The sequence below is a fragment of the Ptychodera flava genome, chromosome 11 (assembly GCF_041260155.1).
Source record: "Ptychodera flava strain L36383 chromosome 11, AS_Pfla_20210202, whole genome shotgun sequence".
In the NCBI taxonomy this organism is placed as follows: Eukaryota; Metazoa; Hemichordata; class Enteropneusta; family Ptychoderidae; genus Ptychodera; species Ptychodera flava.
In genome coordinates, this window is record NC_091938.1 from 15,710,491 (window position 1) to 15,729,869 (window position 19,379).

At 38.7% G+C, this 19,379-nt stretch overlaps 1 protein-coding gene across 1 annotated transcript in view; it reads left to right on the plus strand.

Moving 5' to 3' along the window:
* The first annotated feature begins 9,453 nt into the window (after positions 1-9,453).
* The window catches only part of LOC139143624 (3'-5' exoribonuclease HELZ2-like), a 39,277-nt gene continuing 29,351 nt past the window's right edge, over positions 9,454-19,379 (plus strand). The window contains exons 1-7 of the mRNA XM_070714114.1: positions 9,454-9,572; positions 13,782-13,923; positions 14,463-14,499; positions 16,193-16,399; positions 17,375-17,417; positions 17,956-18,080; positions 18,816-18,905. Of these exons, the coding sequence (XP_070570215.1) occupies positions 13,850-13,923; positions 14,463-14,499; positions 16,193-16,399; positions 17,375-17,417; positions 17,956-18,080; positions 18,816-18,905 (576 nt within the window). The 5' untranslated portion in view covers positions 9,454-9,572; positions 13,782-13,849. The remainder of the gene's footprint in view (positions 9,573-13,781; positions 13,924-14,462; positions 14,500-16,192; positions 16,400-17,374; positions 17,418-17,955; positions 18,081-18,815; positions 18,906-19,379) is intronic.

Below are 19,379 nucleotides of genomic sequence, written 5' to 3' on the forward strand. Positions count from 1 at the left end.
AGCAATTACGAAGTGTTTGCTATAGTGACCCTTTCTCTCGTCATTCTCTTTTCTCGTTCTTATTCTTTTGGAAACCGGACAATACTATACGCTTAACCTTCTCCATATGGTGCCCATTGCTCGCGCTATCATCGCGTGTTCAATATCATCGCCTCTGCGGACCATAATTGTTCTACTCGTTAAAGAATGTTGAGATACACGGTATTTAGCTTGTTTACTCAACCTGTTTAGGTGTAAACCTGCAATGGTATTTTTTACAAGTGGATTCCAGTCGTATATACAAACTGTGTTGACAAACTTGATAGTGCGTGTGTCAACATGCTTCGCAAAACTGGATTTCAAAGTTTAAAACATAATCACACAACGGCCGTAAGATTCTCAACTAATTGTTCTCCCTAGCCAATGAAAATACTAGTATAAATTGCTAACAACACCCTCATACCGCTATGAAAATTTGCGCTAATTTTCAAATGCCAATTTCCCTCTGCGCCATGCAAAAACGGTAAGACTTTTTCACAACTCCCTAACCCATTATAATTTACTCAGCTTGTGAAATCCCTTCTACATTTGGCATAGATGAACACTCGTCTTACTTAGTTCTGTTTGTGTCTGTGTCTTCTTTTGTAGACATCTTTTCACCTGATGAAGTGACTGTCCTACTTTTAGGACGAAAGTTGTGTCAACATTACTAATACTAGCCCAATAACAAAAAAATACAACCAAATCAGTAGATAACACACGTTCCAGTCATTCACTGAATGGTCTCACATGTGACCAATAGAAACATCAGTTCTAATATGGTGTTTCGATATAGGTGCTGAGCGTCAGCTATGATTGGCGATAAGTTCACGGTACGGTAATTATTACAACAACGGGCGATCGAGCCGTTACGCTAAATTCAATGTGTTTATCAACGATTGTGGAATGAATATACAGAATGACATCCGAAGTCACATTCCGCTGTCGATTGTTGATATCGTTCTAGAATACATAAATTTTTGACATTTAAAAAGTCGTGACCTTCAAACCATTATTCTGATAAACGTGAGCTTCCTCGTCCATAGCAATATAGGGAACCACGTTTCAATATAAACTAAAATTTCTGGCAAAATTGTAACACCGATGACCTAAAACTTTGAATCTGTCGTCACTTATAATCTATATGCAATCTTCTGCAATTTAAAGATAAACATTGTAAATGTACAAATACATGGAATCCCTTCTACACCATGAATACTTTCTAGGTATGGAAAAAATGTGTAAATATTTGGGCGTTTCAAATATGTCTGCCCTCTTAGGCTGCATAAATTAAAGAGTAATATGTAAATTAAGAGACCTTTTGTCGTTTTTTAAAGCTTATCACGAATCAAGTCACCAAAAAGGTGAGAAAATTTGCTGAAAAAAATCAATCAGTTTGACCTGTGATTACCATATAAAAATATGAAAAGTACAGAAGCTCACATAAATGTATGTGGCAGAGATATGATGTGTAGAGACATTATTTGTGAAATAACGTAGCTGTTATAGACTGCGAGGCTTCATGATGCTAATTGACATGTAAACTATTTTTCCCGTCATTCAAGGATAAATATCTTTGCATTAATGGGCCAACTATCCTCAAAGCAATTCCGTAGCATGACAGTGCTCAAATTGATCAGCTAAATTGTTGTCTATCTTTTGACAAAATCAAAATATGTCATATCAAATTTGACTGTTTAAGGCCAGCTGTTCAGTTTGAGAAAAAGCAGTCAGCGAAAGTTACACACTGTCTCAGCCCTGCCTCTGTTTGTTACCAACACTAAGCTATTTTACCAGTATAGCCACTTTAAGAACTCCCGTGCTAATACAAGACATCCATCTTCCTAATAGGTTCGCAGTAAGTGATTCCATATTTCATGGGTTTGAAACAGTTCCTTGTTTCCTGCAGGGTAATTCAAAAACAGAACAACATAGAACATAGGCGTATGTCAAGTAAGGTGCAATTAATACTTTCGTAAAAAACAGACTGGATAGACAACGCTCCTTATCTTTTCTATTTTGCACTGATGTACGTAGACTAAATATTCGTAGAAAAAGGAGTCAGAATGAAAATGTAGTGATCAAAAATAAACTCAAATTACAGAGGCTAATGGACGTACATTTATAAACAATGAAAACTGACTTAATTGACGCGTTTCTCAAGTCAAAACTGTGGTTCATTGTATCATCCACCGTTGTGGCAGTTATTTTAATTTGTTTATCCCATTTAATAAAATTCTTTCTAGCTGCGATTAATGGAACAAGGAAGGGGTCGTGCGAGAATCAAACCTTCAGCCACTATCAGCGGCAAGAGACGACATTGGGATATCCAGCATCTCGCCGGAAGATACAATTATATTAACAATAGAATTGGTCTGAGAATAAAATTAATGAAATCCAATTGTCTAGCTAACTCTTGCAATATCTCATCCATATCCAGTGACTCTGGGATTGCCTCTTCATGATCAGATTCCAATCCATCGTATTCAACGTTGCTGTCATCAAAAAGGCATACCATCTTTAACGAAAGCCTTCAAGACAAAGGATTTTTGAGGTGTGAAAAATAGTTGACAAGACCCATCTGCTACTATAAAGTAGATGTTTATTCTTCCTAACGTTTCGGACGTACGCGGACGACCTTCATCAGAAGCTATACAGACACAATGGAAAAAAGAGGGACGAAAATTATATTTTGTTCTACACGGTCAAGGAATATGAGAACAAATTACGCAGATATTTAGCGTATATTAGACAATGCAGCTAAGGTTTGGTAGAATGTAAGTCTATAGCAGAAGAAGGAACAAACAAAAATGACATAGCTGAAAACGGCGATGAAGTTGAGTGGGAAAATTAACAATGCAATGGATTGAAAGGTGGATACTGTAATTCCTAAAAGAACCAGAAATGAACTTACAATTTTTGTGGAACACGTCTGTTCGGTTTGAGCTGTGACAGTGAACAAAGAAAACAGAAAAATGGGCTCCCTAGATGAATAGTGAGGCCCCTTAACAGGTGAGGTAATTGTTAAATACCTGTCTATTTTGTTAATTCTTATAGAATGGATGGTGCCCAAATCATAAATATATTTTATTTCCATTTGTTTTCTGATTTTTGTTTGTGTTGATGATATTTTGCAGATTCCAAATATTGTGAAATTGTTAATATTATGGTCCTTTGTCATGTTGAAGTGTTCGCTTACGAGTGTGTCTTTTTTTGGTTTTGATATTATATACATGTTCGTATGTCCGTGTTTTTAGTTTCCTGCCAGTTTCTCCGATGTATACAAGCTTATCACATTGTGAACAGTTGATGCCGTATATGTATTGATAGGGTGAAGTTGAACCAGTTTTATTGTCTTTGACTCTGTCGTGTTAAGGATGAATTTACTCTGGTTGCATGATGTATTGCATGATCCTGGGGTGAGTTTTGTGTTCTTCTTGTTTTAACTCTGGCTCTGACGAGAAATTTGGAGAGATTGCTATGTTGTCTGTATGAAACTATGGTGGTTTGCAGAAATGTCTCTTGTGTCTTGAGTATGTCCCAGTATTTGTTGATCATTGCAGGTATGTTTGGTAGTTTGGGGTTGAAAGTAATTACAAGTGGTATTCTGTCCTCTGTAGTTTTGGTGTGCATGCATTACGTTTGCTATTAGCATCGTGAGCTTGATTTGAGTTTAGCGCCTCTATAGCATTCTCTATGACGTCATGATTGTACCCGCGATGTGTTAAGGTTCCAAGACAAGAAATTGACCATTTTAAACCAACAATTCTCTAGTGTTTAATAAGGTCAGAACCCTCGTAAATTGTATATTTTCGGAAAGCCTGGATATAGGGGAACATTTTGAAGACCATAGTGTCACGATTGTTTACTAACTATCACGTGAGAGGTAATTTGCATAACCTTTCAAAAATCTGTTTTCCCTATGTTTTGTTTCAATGCTTTGAGATATGTGGCTGAAATTTGCGTGAGTGCAAGCTGTCCTAAGGATCTTCAAAAGGGTGTCTCAGAATTTTTTTAAACCTTCTACAACAGTTTTTATGCCAGAAAAACTTCCAGAGCAGTGAATTTAACCGTAGTTGATTTCTTTAAAAAAATTGTGCTGCAAAAAAACTAAGCAAGATATAAAAAATCTGAGACACACTTTGCAAGAGCGTTGTCACAGCTTGCATTCAGCAAGTTTGAGTCAGATATTTTGAAGTATTGAGACAAAACATAGGGAAAACCGTTTTTTGAAAGGTTATGCAAATTACCGTGTCACGTGATAGTTATGTAAACAATGGTGACACTGTGGTAACCAAATTGTTCCCGTATATCTAGGCTTTCAGAAAATGTATACTTTACAGGGGTTCTGAGCTTATTAACCGTTAGAGAATTGTTAGATTAAAAAGGTCAAATTTCTTGTCTTGGAACCTAAATGGTTGTGAAGGGCATCGCTTGCTGTATCGTATTTATTGGTGTCACTGTATATGCGTCGGTATCTAAGGGATTGGCTCCATGGTATTGATTTGAAAATGTGTTTTGATGGCAGGAAGTCAACCATAGTAAACACCTATTGCCTGGTCATGAGGGCTATAGCGCCCGTCTATTACCCTGAGGGCCGTGTTGTACCAGAAACACATCGCTATTCCCCGAGGCCTACGGCCTCGGGGTATAGCGATGTGTTTCTGGTAACACACGGCAACGAAGGGTAATAGACGGGCGCTATAGCCCGAATAAAGACCAGGCTATAGGGGTTTTATAACACCCACACATGCTCATGTTGTATTGTTATATAGTTTTTAATGTGTTTTGATATTTTGTACCGCAACAATCCATTGTGACAAGTTCACTGGGCGATGTTCCTACAGCGTTTTCATGTTGTACGTGGTACCACTTTCTTTCAAAAAATATTCTAAGCATACCTAGCGACATCCTTAGTTGCACTTTAATCTTTTCCCTCGATGAGCTGTTCAAGTTCCTACGCTGTTGGAATGTTGGAAAATGTTGGAAAATCTGTTTTAGAGAATGTGTCGTCACCTATCCCGGACGCACATCACGTTCTAGTCACCCGCCATTGTTGCAAAGCTGCAGACGACACTATGGTCACGTGACCGGACAATTTTTCCAAATTTGGTCAGAACTATTTCCCTAGGGAAATAGCTTTTCAAAAGATACCCTCTGACGTCACTTTTGTCGATCCGGAGGGGACTAGACGTATCTATTTTCTCGTCACGTGACGTATTCTGGCCAATTGCGACACGGAATGAGCATGTGGCGTGTTATAAATATGAATATTTGTCGGTGGCTTCCCTTGGTGTATATTGTGGTCGCTATTTTAGCCGTTCTCGTTGATCATTGTGGTGTCCAGGAATGGCAGTTTCTCTGTACTGTAGTTTATTGTAAATTTGATGGTTGGATGTACGGTGTTGCTATATTCGTGAAAGAGAAGTAGTTGTCGAGACCGTGGTTCCAGAGAAATCGGACATCATCGATGAAGCGTTTCCACTTTTCTGGTTTGTGTTCTGCGTGTTTCAGTATTGTGTCTTCTATTTGCCCATTGCGATGTTGGCGTATGATGGTGCCGTCATTGTCCCCATTGCTGTACCCATTTTTTGTAGAAAGAACTTCCCGTTGAATTCGAAGTAGTTCCTGTTAGAGTATGAAAGTTAGCATCTCGCCTATCAGTTCTGGTGGTGGGTTGTGATGTTTCTGTCTATCATATGTTTCTTGACTGCCTATATACCAAATTCGTTAGGGATATTACTGTACGTACAGAGATACTACATCCATGGATACCATGATTGTGTTAGGTGATATTTCGTTGTTTTGCAGATCTTCTAGGTGGTGGTTTGTATCTTTTATGTAAGATGGTAGAGATTTACGATGGGTTGTAAGTGATAGTCGACATATCTGGAGAGCTGGCTTGTGAGGGCTTGGCATTGTGGTATTATCGGTCTGAGTGGTATCCCGTCGTTGTGTATTTTGGGAAGTCCGTAGAAATGGCCTGGTTTTGGTTCTTTTGGAATGAGTTCTTTGGCTATGCTGTGGCTTATCCACTTTTTTCTCTTCCATCGTTGTACTGCCCGTTCTAATTCTGTCATGTATTTTTCTGGCTAGCTCTGTTGTGTAGTAGGCGTCGTTGTTTAGCTGTTCTTCGCATTTCTGATGTACTCCGATTTGTCCATTACTACCACTCCCCCTCCTTTATCGGCAGGTTTGATGATAATGTTACTATTGCTTTTAAGGTCGTTGAGGGCTCTCTGTTCCGGCGTTGTAAGGTTCGGCCTGGTTCTTTTCCAATTTGACTCGTTGAGTATATCTTTCTCTACTGCACTTGGGAAAATTAATAGTAATGGACAAGTAGTAATAGTAATGGACAAATCGGAGTACATCAAAAATGCTAAGAACAGCTAAACAATGACGCCTACTGGCGGCGAAAATCAATACGGAGATCTCAAGTATATTGATGGCGCAAAGACAGCGATCTGATTGGTCGAGACGTGAAAAGGGCTGTGGTATATTCGCGATACACAGCGTATAACATGCTCTTGGTCAGAGCAAAATTCCCTTTTAGACGTTCCACGACAGAATTTCAATATACTGTTACGATATAATCGCAATAAATCACACCAGCGACGGTATACCACGATATTTTGACCCGTTCACTTCATATATGCACGAGCGATAGCGAGTGCATATATGTCGTGAACTGGTCAACATCTCGTGGTATACCGTCGCTGGGTGTGCTTTGTTGCTTAAGTAATTAATCACTCTCGACTGTTCCTACAGCACAGCAACTGCAACCACAGCCAAAGATCTTCCCCGATATTACCGCTAGCTTAGCGTTGCAATATCAAAAGGTGTGGCGCTATATACGGCATTTGAACAAAAATGTATTTAAGGATGGATTTTATCACTTCTGATAGATTTCACTCATAGTGTTTTTCTGTTTATTGCGGTTCTCCTACGTAGAAAATCTGGTGCTAGATTACAATTGTGAAGAGTGTTTCATGAATTGTTTTTCCACAAGTCTGGCAACCACGTATCACTGAAGCGCCCCCTAACTATGATCGTGAAAAGCTGCTCGACTTCTGTCTGCACTATATATTCACGGAAACATTAGGGACTGGACACAAATTACAGGGGGGGGGGTGGGCCGGTGTTTTTTGGGGGTGGGTCGCCATTTTTGCGCAAGCATTTTTGAAGGGTCATAAAATTTTGTGCAAGCCTATGGGGGAGGGTCACCTTTTTTCATGCATCAAAGCTGAAATTGCATGTGCACGTTATGGAATACTGAAAAAAGAAAAAATACCTCCTGGCACTTTCATTTTCTGCCATTACCATTTTCGGCGCGCCCTTCGGGCGCAAATTTCAGGTATAATAAACAATGTATTGATGATCCAAGCAGCCACATTGATTTAAGTTGTCATGATTTCTACTTATTCAACACTATTGTGCATAACTGTCCCCTATAATAACTCTTTCAATAACAGTTTGGGAGATTACTTATTTGACATCATTCTCCCATTGACAATACATTGGGTATAGGTCGGTGTCAAACGTTCATGTCGCTGTATGTACATTTTTTAATTTTTTGAGGACATTGACAGAATACAAACTGTTCAGAATAGTGCATAGTGTCATCAATAACAACTGGAAGCTTCAGGTCGAACAACTTTTGAATAACAATTTAGGATCAGATAACCTATGAGTTATTTGTAGTTTCCTCATAGCCTACAATGTATAGTGAATCAACATTTTGGTGAAATTCCAAAATCAAATTTCTTGCACAACCATTGACTTGAAACCACTCTAGTCTAATCATGAATATTAATACTAATAATTAGGTGTACATAAATGCACAGGTTTACCAAGTTTTGTATTGGAAAAAAATTATTCATAGTTTCATCATAGACTGCCATGTATAGTGAATGGACATTTCAGTGAAATTCCAAAATCAAATTTCTTGCACAACCATTGACTTGAAACCACTCTAGTCTATCATGAACATTAGTACAATAATTCAGTGTACATAAATGCACAGATTTACCTATTTTTGTATTGGAAAAAATTATTCATAGGGTTTCACCATAGACTGCCATGTATAGTGAATCAACATTTCGGTGAAATTCCAAAATCAAATTTCTTGCACACACATGGACTTGTACCCACTCTAGTCTAATCAAGAACATAAATATCAATAATCAAGCATACATAAATACACAGATTTGCCAAGTTTTGTATTTAAAAAAAATTATTCATAGTTTCTTCATAGACTACAATGTATAATGGATCCACATTTCATGCGAAATTCCAAAAACAAAGTTATTGTACACAGATGCACGTGTTACCACCCTCTTCTAATCAAGCACAATTATGTCAATTATTCAGGGTCATATATACACAAATAGTGCATATTTTTAATTCTGAAAATTTTTTTTTACAGTTTTGTCATAGACTCCCATGTATAGTGGATCAACATTTTATGCGAAATTCCAAAAACAAAGTTATTGTACACAGATACACATTTTACCACCCTCTTCTAATCAAGCACAATTATGTCAATTATTGAGGGTCCATATATGCACAAATAGTGCAAATTTTTAATTCTGAAAATTTTTTGACAGTGTTGTCATAGACTCCCATGTATAGTTTTGTCATAGACTCCCATGTATAGTGGATCAACATTTTGACAGAAATTCCAAAATCAAATATCTTGTTCACATGTGCACTTGTAAACAACCCATGCTAATCAAGTATATCTATATCAGTTATTAAACATCTGTATATGAACAGATATAGCTAGTTTTATACTGGAAAATACACGTTCGTAGTTTTCTTATAGTCGACTACATGTATAGTGAATCAACATTATCGATAAAATCTAAAAATTACATTTTTTGTACAGGCATGCACTTTTTACCTGCCACTTCAAGCAAAGTACATTTACATGAATTAACACATATGATTTGATATTTCTTGGACAACGCGTTATATCGGCCACATTTTGCCTTCCTTTCGGGAGGGCGACTTAAAAGTATAGCAATCAGAAGGGGGTCTTTAACACATTGCGGTTTTTTTTGGGGGGTATTGAGTAACAGGGGAGGGTCACTTATTTTCATGCACGGATAAGGGGGAGGGTCACTAATTTTTGTGCATGAACTTTTGAAGGGTCACTATTTTTTGCGCAGCGGTTTTTCGAAAAACACCGGCCCAACCCCCCCCCTGTAATTTATGTCCAGTCCCTTAAAGCCGAAATCAAAATTACTTTTGCTTGCTAGCACACGGTTCTCCTGAATAAAATGCAGGAAAGATCGAATTTTCAGCTTTATACAGAGACAATGAGTCTCACGAGGGAAGAAAAGTTCTGCGAACAGCCTGATAAACCAAGAATGGCCGCGCTTCGCAGAAACAGGTCACGTGAACAGTGTTTTCAACACCAGCCAGGTAAACATACAGTACATTGCACTGTTCATTGTTTTGAGTGCGTCATCGACTGTCGACAGGTATATAGGGCTATGGCCGTCGGCGCTCAAAGTGAAAGAGACGGATTTCAGCGTCCTCGTACCTACAAGGTGAGCAAGTCCAAGGTGAATAGAATCGTTTTAGCGACATGACATAATAATTGACGGCAACGGTTAATCAATCGACAATTCTTTCGAACCGTTGACATTGACTGCGTACCAGTGGCGCAGCGTTACATGACTTACGAGAAATTGCCATGGAAGTGTACGAAAATTTATATTTATCATGTGTGGCAACCTAACGTTTTAATATGAGTACAGCGTGAATTTACAGCTAATAATATCTGTACAAGGCGCTAATACATGCGATAGTCGCTACGTAGGAACTCACACTTCCGTGTTTGTGTCCCCAGCTGACACATTACGAAGTCTGATAAGTGCTATATTTAGGCGCACTGCTGTTTTATTTATGATTGTGTAACTAAATTAATCTACGTACCATCCCCGATAAAGTGTCTCGCCATTCGGTTGGCCGTACCCATATAGCAAACTGTAGAGACAATATTGACAAGATTCTTTTCTGGGCTTGGAGGCAAACAGACCAATACATGTGAAAACATCATACACCAGGCAGGGAGGTGATTAGGATATATTGAGCGGATACTGTTGAGAGATGAGTCGTATATGGGTGGCTCAGTGGGTCAATAACTGCATGGTAATATTAACTTACATTGAAGTGTATAACAGTATTATATTCGGTCACTCACATACAATGGCGACCGTCATATAGTATTTGTGATAAATTTTCGACTACTCACTCAGTGACGGTTGCATTGAAGAGTCCTATGTTCTTTTTTGAACTGAGCTGCTTTTGTACAGAAAGTCTGGGCGGCGGCGATTGCAAGACCAAAACACGCATAACGGAAATCAGCTTTATGCATTGAATTAAAGTCAACTCGCACCTTTTCCAACCCGCCCAGAACCAACTCGCCCGATACCAACTCGCCCGATGCCAACTCGCCCGTTGTTTGAGATGTAGATTCCATGTACGCAAACCCGATGGCCCGAGGCCAGCTATTTTCATGCCGGGCCAGTAACTCGTGAAAGCCGGTCCTGCTGTTCCTAAAGACGTGAGCCAGTAACTGCAGTGACTTTCCCTATACGTAAAGAAACTTTACCTATACGTTTACGAGAAACCGAACGAAATTTATTCTTTCAAGAGATTTGCAAAACATAAAATTCGCAAATAAAAACTTTTCCGGGCACATATTTCAAGCCTGCACCTGTGGTTCTCAATGTTAGAATATTTGTTACAGGCTGTTTTATACGTACCAGGTATTCTTAAAAATTGCAAATAGTATCGGGCGAGTTGGCATTGGGCGAGTTGGAATCGGGGCGAGTTGGAAAAGGTGCGAGTTGACTAGTACCTTATGCATTAACGGGATAGAGCGCAGATTAAATCTTAGGCCGTGTCTTTCCGTTGACATACCATCTGGAAATAGGGTAGATCGGTGGGAACTTTTTCATATTTAGTTTTGATGAGTTATATGACCTATGAAAAATAGCAAAATTGGCAAGATCATGCGTGATTTTTTAATTCGTAAAAATAAATGATTGAAGAGTCTTAAATTACAGCTAAGGGTAGGTCGGGTCGCCGGACACTTATTTTTGTATTCTGCCTTCATTCAACGTGTATTATGGTTTCATGACCCGACATGCATGATTGAAAGGCCGAATTTTATACGCTTTTGCCTATGCGTGAAACCCTGCAATATATCCGCGGTTCGACGACTTCGTGTAAGCTCGGGATGTGACCGCCGTACCGGTGTGTATTGCTTTGCAATCGTCAAAACTAACTGAGTGTCCGCTGGAGGCTTTTTGTTCGGCGATCGCTTCATTTTTTAGGAGACGTCTGTATTCTCTGAAAGCTTCTCTCAATTCCAGGAACAGGTTACACGGTCTTTGTTCCATGATTCCGAGAACTAATGAACAAAAAGGAAAGTGTGACATTGAGACATGCTACAGTTATCAAAGTGTAAACACTGGTGTAGTTGAAATTGTAACACGTTTCATGTGGTTGTGAAATCACAATTTTGGTTAGTTTGAGTGTGAAACATCAATCAATTCCAATATTTGGTGAACAAAAGTACAAGAACAATCTTCTATTAATATTTAAAATTTGTTTGATTGGGAGATCGACGTTTTAGCACGCGATCAATATGACTGGCATTGTCGGTATACCACGCTGCGGAAGTGACGCTTAACTAAAATCATATTTCCTGTATAAATCTTTGGCATGTACCCTTAGAGTTCGCATATTTTCTCTGTGACATTCATTTTTTGGTCGTCCAAAAATTGAAAATAAACGCTCTCTGACTCGAATACCCTTTTTAAAAGTGCAAATTGGTTCATAGGTCGTTGGAAATGTGCCACAGATTTGCCATGCAATTGTAGAATTATAGACGTCGACAAGCCTTTTTAACTGTCAAACTGAAAGTGTCACTCTGCGTGATTGCTAATTTCTGAACAGTGGAACACGGTATTATAGAAAGTGCCATTATTGAATTTCGCCAGGCCAAACTCTTAAGAGCAATGTTGCATCGTTTTAAGGGCGAAGTATTGTTATCATTTTATAACAATAGTATTTATGGTGCGCAATCACAGTTTTAAACTTAAAGGTCATGTGACACCCACAAGGTCAACACGCACGGCACCTAAGATCATGGGAGGACAGTTTCCGTGTGTTGTCGAGTAAACATGATCGTATCAACTATTTTGATTTTTTGATTCTGTATAATTATGATGAGAAGAAATAGTTCACCTGAGAGTTAGTCAAAGTGTGCGATTTTGTTAATTTCTCGTAAACGTTTACACACGTTCACGTGAAAATACGTAGGTGACGGCACGATACAGGGGAGTTACACTGAATGCCAGAGTAACTGTCCAGATTGCGGTTGGTTTACTGCGCAGACTCAACTCAATATCATTCGTCATGATCTGACGATTAATGGGTACTTACGTGACCTGACCGGGGTCAAGTTGCGTTTAATGAAACGACCAAAACACATGACAGGCAGGCTGTTTCAGCCGACTTCTCTTTCTAGTCACCGACATGAACCAAGTCAAACAATGTTGCAAACAAAATAGTTACACATGCGCACACCTGACGAACACATCCTTCTATATGAGGTCATGGTTTAATTCTACGCATGTCAAAAATAGTATGGCTCTGTGTAAGTCACCAAACTCCGTATTTAGAAAGGTCATATGACTTCAGATGACAAATCACTTTGATTTCATTGACATTTGAAGAGATAGCTACAACTTTGAAGGAAACGCACGACACATTTTAAAGAAACTTTCAATTGCGATCGGGTTGAAAAACCCGTTTGATTTAGACTCTTCGCTTCGCACTGACAAAATGAACAACGAATTAATCGGCCTTGTTGATGAACAAATTAAAAAACTGACAGACCGCAGATTTTCTTGTGTTGAAAGTCAAAAGTAATGGAACTTGTTAATCCGACGTTAATTTCTTCACTGTCGCTCTCCTCTCTGACGGCATAGCTACTGGCTCACACGATGCTGAAGTGTTTACATCGTACAAGTCAGATGACAAATGAAAATCCTGTGAGAGCAATTTAAACACTTAATATACCCTCATTACAGATTAAAAGACAGATAAATGGATCATATAAACAACGCGAATAAAGGATAATATCGTTTCCTCCCCTAGCACCATGTCTCCAAGCACGTGTTTAAGAAACTCGTCGGCATTGCGAGATCAAAAACAAATTTAGCACATCTTTCTGGAAAGATCTAACTTAATAATATTGCATAATGATGTAAATTCTGTCATCATACTTTTTTGTAGACCAAGGCTAATATTTGAAGGGCAGGTATTTAACCAGAACGTTGTCACTTTACTGATTAGTGTTGTGTTTTTCGTCACTTCATGTGAGATCTAATAATATTTCTCACCCGCTTGGCAATCTTCTGTTACTCTCTGTCTGCCAAACAGTGACTTTCTGCATGCTCATGAGTTTACATTCTCTGACAACCTTGGCCTGACAACCAAGAGGGATTAAGCTTATCAATTCAATGCTGTGATTATTTTTGCGATTCAAACACTTCTGGGCCATTCTCCTCAGACTTTTAACATTTCTCATTCGTTATGCTTGTTCAGTTTATTTTATTAATGGCGCCCTTGTCTGTCACTGTCACGTTGACCAAAGGAACCGCTCACTTTACTGTGAGTCTTTGTCTGAGGCTAACACTTCCTGTTTCATTTCTTGGTTTGTCACTTCTTCATTTTTGTAGTGAGGGTTGTGACGTAGGCCCGAAAAGAGAGAGAGAAGACGGAAGTGAAATAGTCTGCAACGGGAACAATGGATTGGCCACCGCCGGGGGAAAGTCGCGCCACGCGACAAAGGAGGATCACAGATAAATTACAGTTTCTCCGGTAAGCGTGGTAGGCTTTGTTGGTCGCCTCACCTGCAAAGAATTAACGGTCAGCATATTTATGTTACGGTATAGTCAGGATCGTCCTCGCAGATGCGTTAAGAATCTTACACGTCCGTCTTTCGCTTTAAACAAAACAATTTTTTACTAAATTTTACTGAACTGATGAATATTAAAGTCTTATTTGAGAGTCAGCCTCTCGCTTTGGGTTGTAACTTTGAGGTACCTCCCCAAAAACTGTAATGAAATTTGTTTTCATCTGTCTGAAACAAACGACACTGTTCTTTCTGATTATTTGTCAGATTGGGTTCAATATGTTCACCGGGTTAAGGGTCATGAGATGTGCCCTGCGCGTTCGAAGGTTTCATGCATTTACTATATTGTTGAATATGTCGTTTTCAATGTGACGATGCCACAAGGTTGAGCAAGTTTGTTTTCATCGTGACAACTATTTCATACTGTCCTGGATTACTTGAAATCTACAACAATGCAAATAACATTGTCACATTGTGCATATTACTCCGTTGATTTTTTTTTCAGATCAACTAATAGAAGGAAAGCTATGGAAAAGAATGAGGTATGGAGATAGCGAGTATTGTCCTTGCTTTTGACCCCAAAACTAGTGAAAATGTCATTGCCAGCGTTGCCAAATGATTGCAGGATGCCTAATCAAATAAGCGAAAAATTTCTGAAAGCCTTTACAAGATATACTTCATGAGTTCTTGAATAACCTGTATAAAGCACTGTCTTGAGAAGTGGTTGATTCCCAGCACGTAGTGTGGCTTAGAAAAGAGACAAATGTTGAGCCAATTCTAATGAGCATGTAGGGATGTGTACTAAATTTCCAGATTAAAGTTTGTTGAAAAAATTACTTCCGTTGTCATGTTCCGAACAAAACAAAGTACGACGGTAATAAGTATATGTGTGTACATTTAGAAGTATCATCATTCAAAGTATATTCGGAACTGTTCAAAGTTGGACCGTTGTGCTTAAGAAATTGCCGACTATAATTTGGACTGGGCTTAGACAGATTCTTGTGTGAAGCGTTCATTCCCCATTGAATTTCATGATTTTATGTTTCTCGCAATATTCTTTGACTATTAAGGTGTGGCGCCGAATTGAGAAACCGGCCAATACTTGTCGAATCCACCCGAATAGTGCAGTTCATGTAAGACATGATCGAAGAAAGTTAACTGGGTCGAGAAAATTGATTTATTTGATAATTCAGTTTTCCGAAAAGTGCAGCATGGCCGTTCTTTCCTTGGGAATATTTATTATGACGGATCTTTGCGCTCAACAAAACGAAGTAGCATGGTTGTGGGGGAACAGCTTGAACGACTGGTGATCGGGTACCACCATGTCGTTGAACCATCGGTAGCATAATGCAACAAGTTAAATGTTTTAGATTGAACAATGTCGTCTCGTGCACCTCGGGTATCCACTCCACTTTTCGACTCTCGGCTTCTGGTGCAAAGCAGTGAAGAAGGTGGCACCGACAGGCACCAAAACGAAATCAAATTAAACTGCTTGCTAAACATTCAGGCCGTTTTCTGAGCGTTTCACATTAAGCCTATATAAATGATAAGATATGCGAATTTCCATGTCACAATTTAAGGATTTTGGCCAAATTGTGGCCCATTTTTGGGGTCACTAGGTCTTCAAAACAATATTTCGGTTTGCTGTAATGACCGAGATAACACTCTTTGTGGTGCATTCCTTACATTTATTCACTCGTGACATTACAATACAATGAGCTCAAAACTTAATGCAGTATTTTTCTCAAGATAAACACCGTAGTGTACCGTCATATTTTATATCTGGAGCCACTGCATCATATCCAGTCATCTTGATTGCAAGATAGTGGTAGATAGTCCCGTGAAATACATAGGAATGAAACAGCCAGAAAATGATTTAAATTTCTAGTTCAAGGAAACTCATTCGTTTACCACAGGATTTTCGAAACTCGGTATCTAGGTATGCCGTCACGTTTATGGCAATAAATTCCTTGTTATTTTGTATCAGTAGGTCAGTGCAACAGGATAAAACTCTCCCTACAATTTGGTTGCGAGTTGTTTATCCGAAATGCGTTACGCAATCTTGGAACCATGGGGAACCTTTTAACCTCCTGCATTAGTTAAATCAGTTATTTAAAACAACAGATATGGGCTACTGTTTGACTGCATATTGGCACATGTCTTGTTACGAAATAACTCAATTTGATAAATAGTTTGCATACAGTCACGTAACCTTGACAAAACTTTCTTTTCCAGCTTCAGAAACTAATCACAAGACTTCAAATTGACCTCAAAGATGAAGGTAATCAGTTATTCGAAGACAAAGAGATTAGCTTAGCTTGCACATGTTACAACGAGATTATTGACGTCACAAAGCTACTGGTTATGGAGGGCTTGAAACGGGACCTCAAATTGGAAGAAGTCGTGCTGTGTAATCGAGCTGAATGCCTTCTTCGTATTGGGGTACGTAATTCATGATAAGAACGCCGGCATGTAGATGTTGAACAATGGGAAGATATATAGCCCTTTACATGACATTAAATCAGGATAGTTTGGTCGATATGAACCCCAAGTTCCATTGGAAACTCTGAACAGCCGACCATATTAGCTGCATTCTGAACGGCATTGGTACTATCATTAACTTCAAGGGAAACAATACTCCTTTCTAGTAGTAAAATACCGAATGTCTTTTTTGGAAGATTACGTAACATAAAATCTATCCGGATTGTCTGTCATGTATGAGTATGGACATTACCTACAGATTTTAATGGTCCAGGACTAGATACGAAATGGTAAACATCATCAAAATGTAAATAAAAGATGGACGAAACAAAATAAACTGAAAATGAACATATTTTCGGAATACTGCATGCAGTGTAGAAAATATTTGACATTTTATATGATCTTTTTACTTGACCTATGATTAAAGACACAAGCCTAAAGATAATGCAGGTACATACTTGATGGACGAACGAAACTGTATCCCAACTAGAAATGAGCGACTCTAAATGCAGAAGTTATTGACCCGTATCTATCCAAAATATTCAATGTATATAGGGAAACGTTGCCCCCGTCGAAATTAAATATGCAAGTATGTAATGGCCACCCAAAATTTGACTTCTGAAATATTTTCAACAACACATGACCTTTGAAAATGAAACTTTGAAACACCTCAGGTTTTAAAACATTTTCATGGCCTAGATCAATTTAACGGTTGTATAATACCATAGACACTGGGGGTCTCTCCTGTCTATAATAATACACAGTGAAGTATTAATTTATTCCTGTGGATAAGAGTAGCAGGAACTGTTGTCAATGAAAATGAGCATCTTTCCCAATTCTTATGAATTCTTATAAGATATTCGACAGAATTTCGAAGTCATTTTGAAAACGAGTCGGGGCATTGCACAAACTAATTTGATATTTTTTTCTTTTTAGGATGAAGACAATATCAAACAAGCTATCGATGATTGCAATGCTGGTGAGGACAACAATTATCCTGCAGCTCGCATTTGAAATCATTTTACAGTGGTTACTTAGTGTCACAATGTCGTAATAGTTAAGAAGAAACATAGACCCCGAAGCCAGGGTCTAGGGACGAAACGAGCGATGTCGTCTCAACGCTCGTTGTTCTTTCGACTACGTTCTTTAAACTTGTTTGTACCTTTTCCCACCTTGTTAGCATTATAAGAGCTTCCTAAAGGTTCAGAATGGGAAGCCAGTAAAATGATTTTATGCTCTCTCTACATATCCATTTTCTCGTGTATACGGGCTTCGTTCAAATCAATCGAATTTCAGATTTTCGTTCCGTCGGTGTGATTTGTCTAAGGTACTGCTTTTATTTGCACGAAGTTACTAATGTATTTCTTGACCGCGTTTTATATGCTCGTATTTGACACATGCATCTTTTGTACAATCATGTCGTTTACGATTAAGTAGACCTAACTGTAGTTAAATTAAGCTCATCGGCAATAAGGGCAAAGACTTCGACTTTCAATGTTGATGTTGTGTTTCTGCAGTGCTGGAAGATATCAACCCTGATAACAGAAAAGCCTTATTTAGAAAGGCAAAAGCTCTGAAGAAATTGGGAAGGTTCTACGAAGCTCGCGATGTTGTCACTCAGCTGGAACGCCTTTGTCCGAATGTAAGTGTGGTTTCTATTGCGTAGACTACCGTAGACTACTACATGGAAAAATGTGTATGTTTGGGGTGTCAGCCCAACATATACTATAGTAGCGTGCTGGTGTAGTTGTGAATTTCACCCCTGAACAAAATTCTTGGAATTTATAAATCCCAATTTAAGGTCGGGAAGACTTTTGTCAAAGCAGCTTTCTTGCGTTAATCGAAAGGAAAACAGGACAGAAATTGACCACCTGAACTTCGGGGAGGTTATCAGAAATTTCGGACCAATATTAATGCATGCAGTAACCCTTGTTCTCTATTAAAGGATCATGTAGCAGGCACATGTTCCCGATCGTTAATCTCGACAACCCTCAAGCAAGCAAATGTTATTTCAGCCTTGTTTTGTATTGATTGAAAAACGGGACGACGAAAGTATAAGGTTCTTTTCCTCTGATTTTCGTTTGATTTAAAATGTTAACCACAAAATAAGACCAATATTTAAAAGCGGATTGAATATGATTGCACGCGAATAAAATAAGAAATCAAATACAAATATTGATTTGAAAATATCAACTCAAACTGCCGAGTAACGCCCTGCAGAGACGTAGACACTACATGTAGTAGAGGATGGTTGGATTTGAAAGCTGTGACTCATTGATGGATCGGCAAGGGCACGTGTACTTTTTTTTGGGGGGGGTGGAATTAGCGATATTGTTTTCCACATGCATGACAAAAGTCTGTATTCATTTTACAACAGAACCAACAGGTGTTAGGACTTGGCAGAGAGATAGATGCATTAACTAACGCACGACAGCAAAGATCCTTCCAGTACGCAGATATATACCAGGTGGGTAAATCTAACTGTGTTTGATGGGAACTTTTAAAAATACGGGTTACAGGTTGACAAGAGTAAAGTAGATTGCGCCTCGGGACAGATATTTGGACTCTCAAACTCTTTCAATAATTGTTAGGTCGATCGCTTTCGGGGATTCATTTTGAAGCTCATGGAGAAAATCGTTATGAGAGTGGGGGTTTGGCCGAGCGGTTCCGTCTGTTGCCTCTGCGCTAGGTGACTGGGTGCCGTATGTTGTGGGTTCGAAACCTGAATGAAGACACTGTGTGTGTGTATATATATATATATATATATATATATATATATATATATATATATATATATATATATATATATATATATATATATATATATATATATATATCACATGAACTGGCCCGTATCTCCACCTGTGTGACGTACACCAGCACAGATAAGAAATCCATATTACCGCTGTTGTACGTCATCAACCGGAACTTTTTTCCTGCA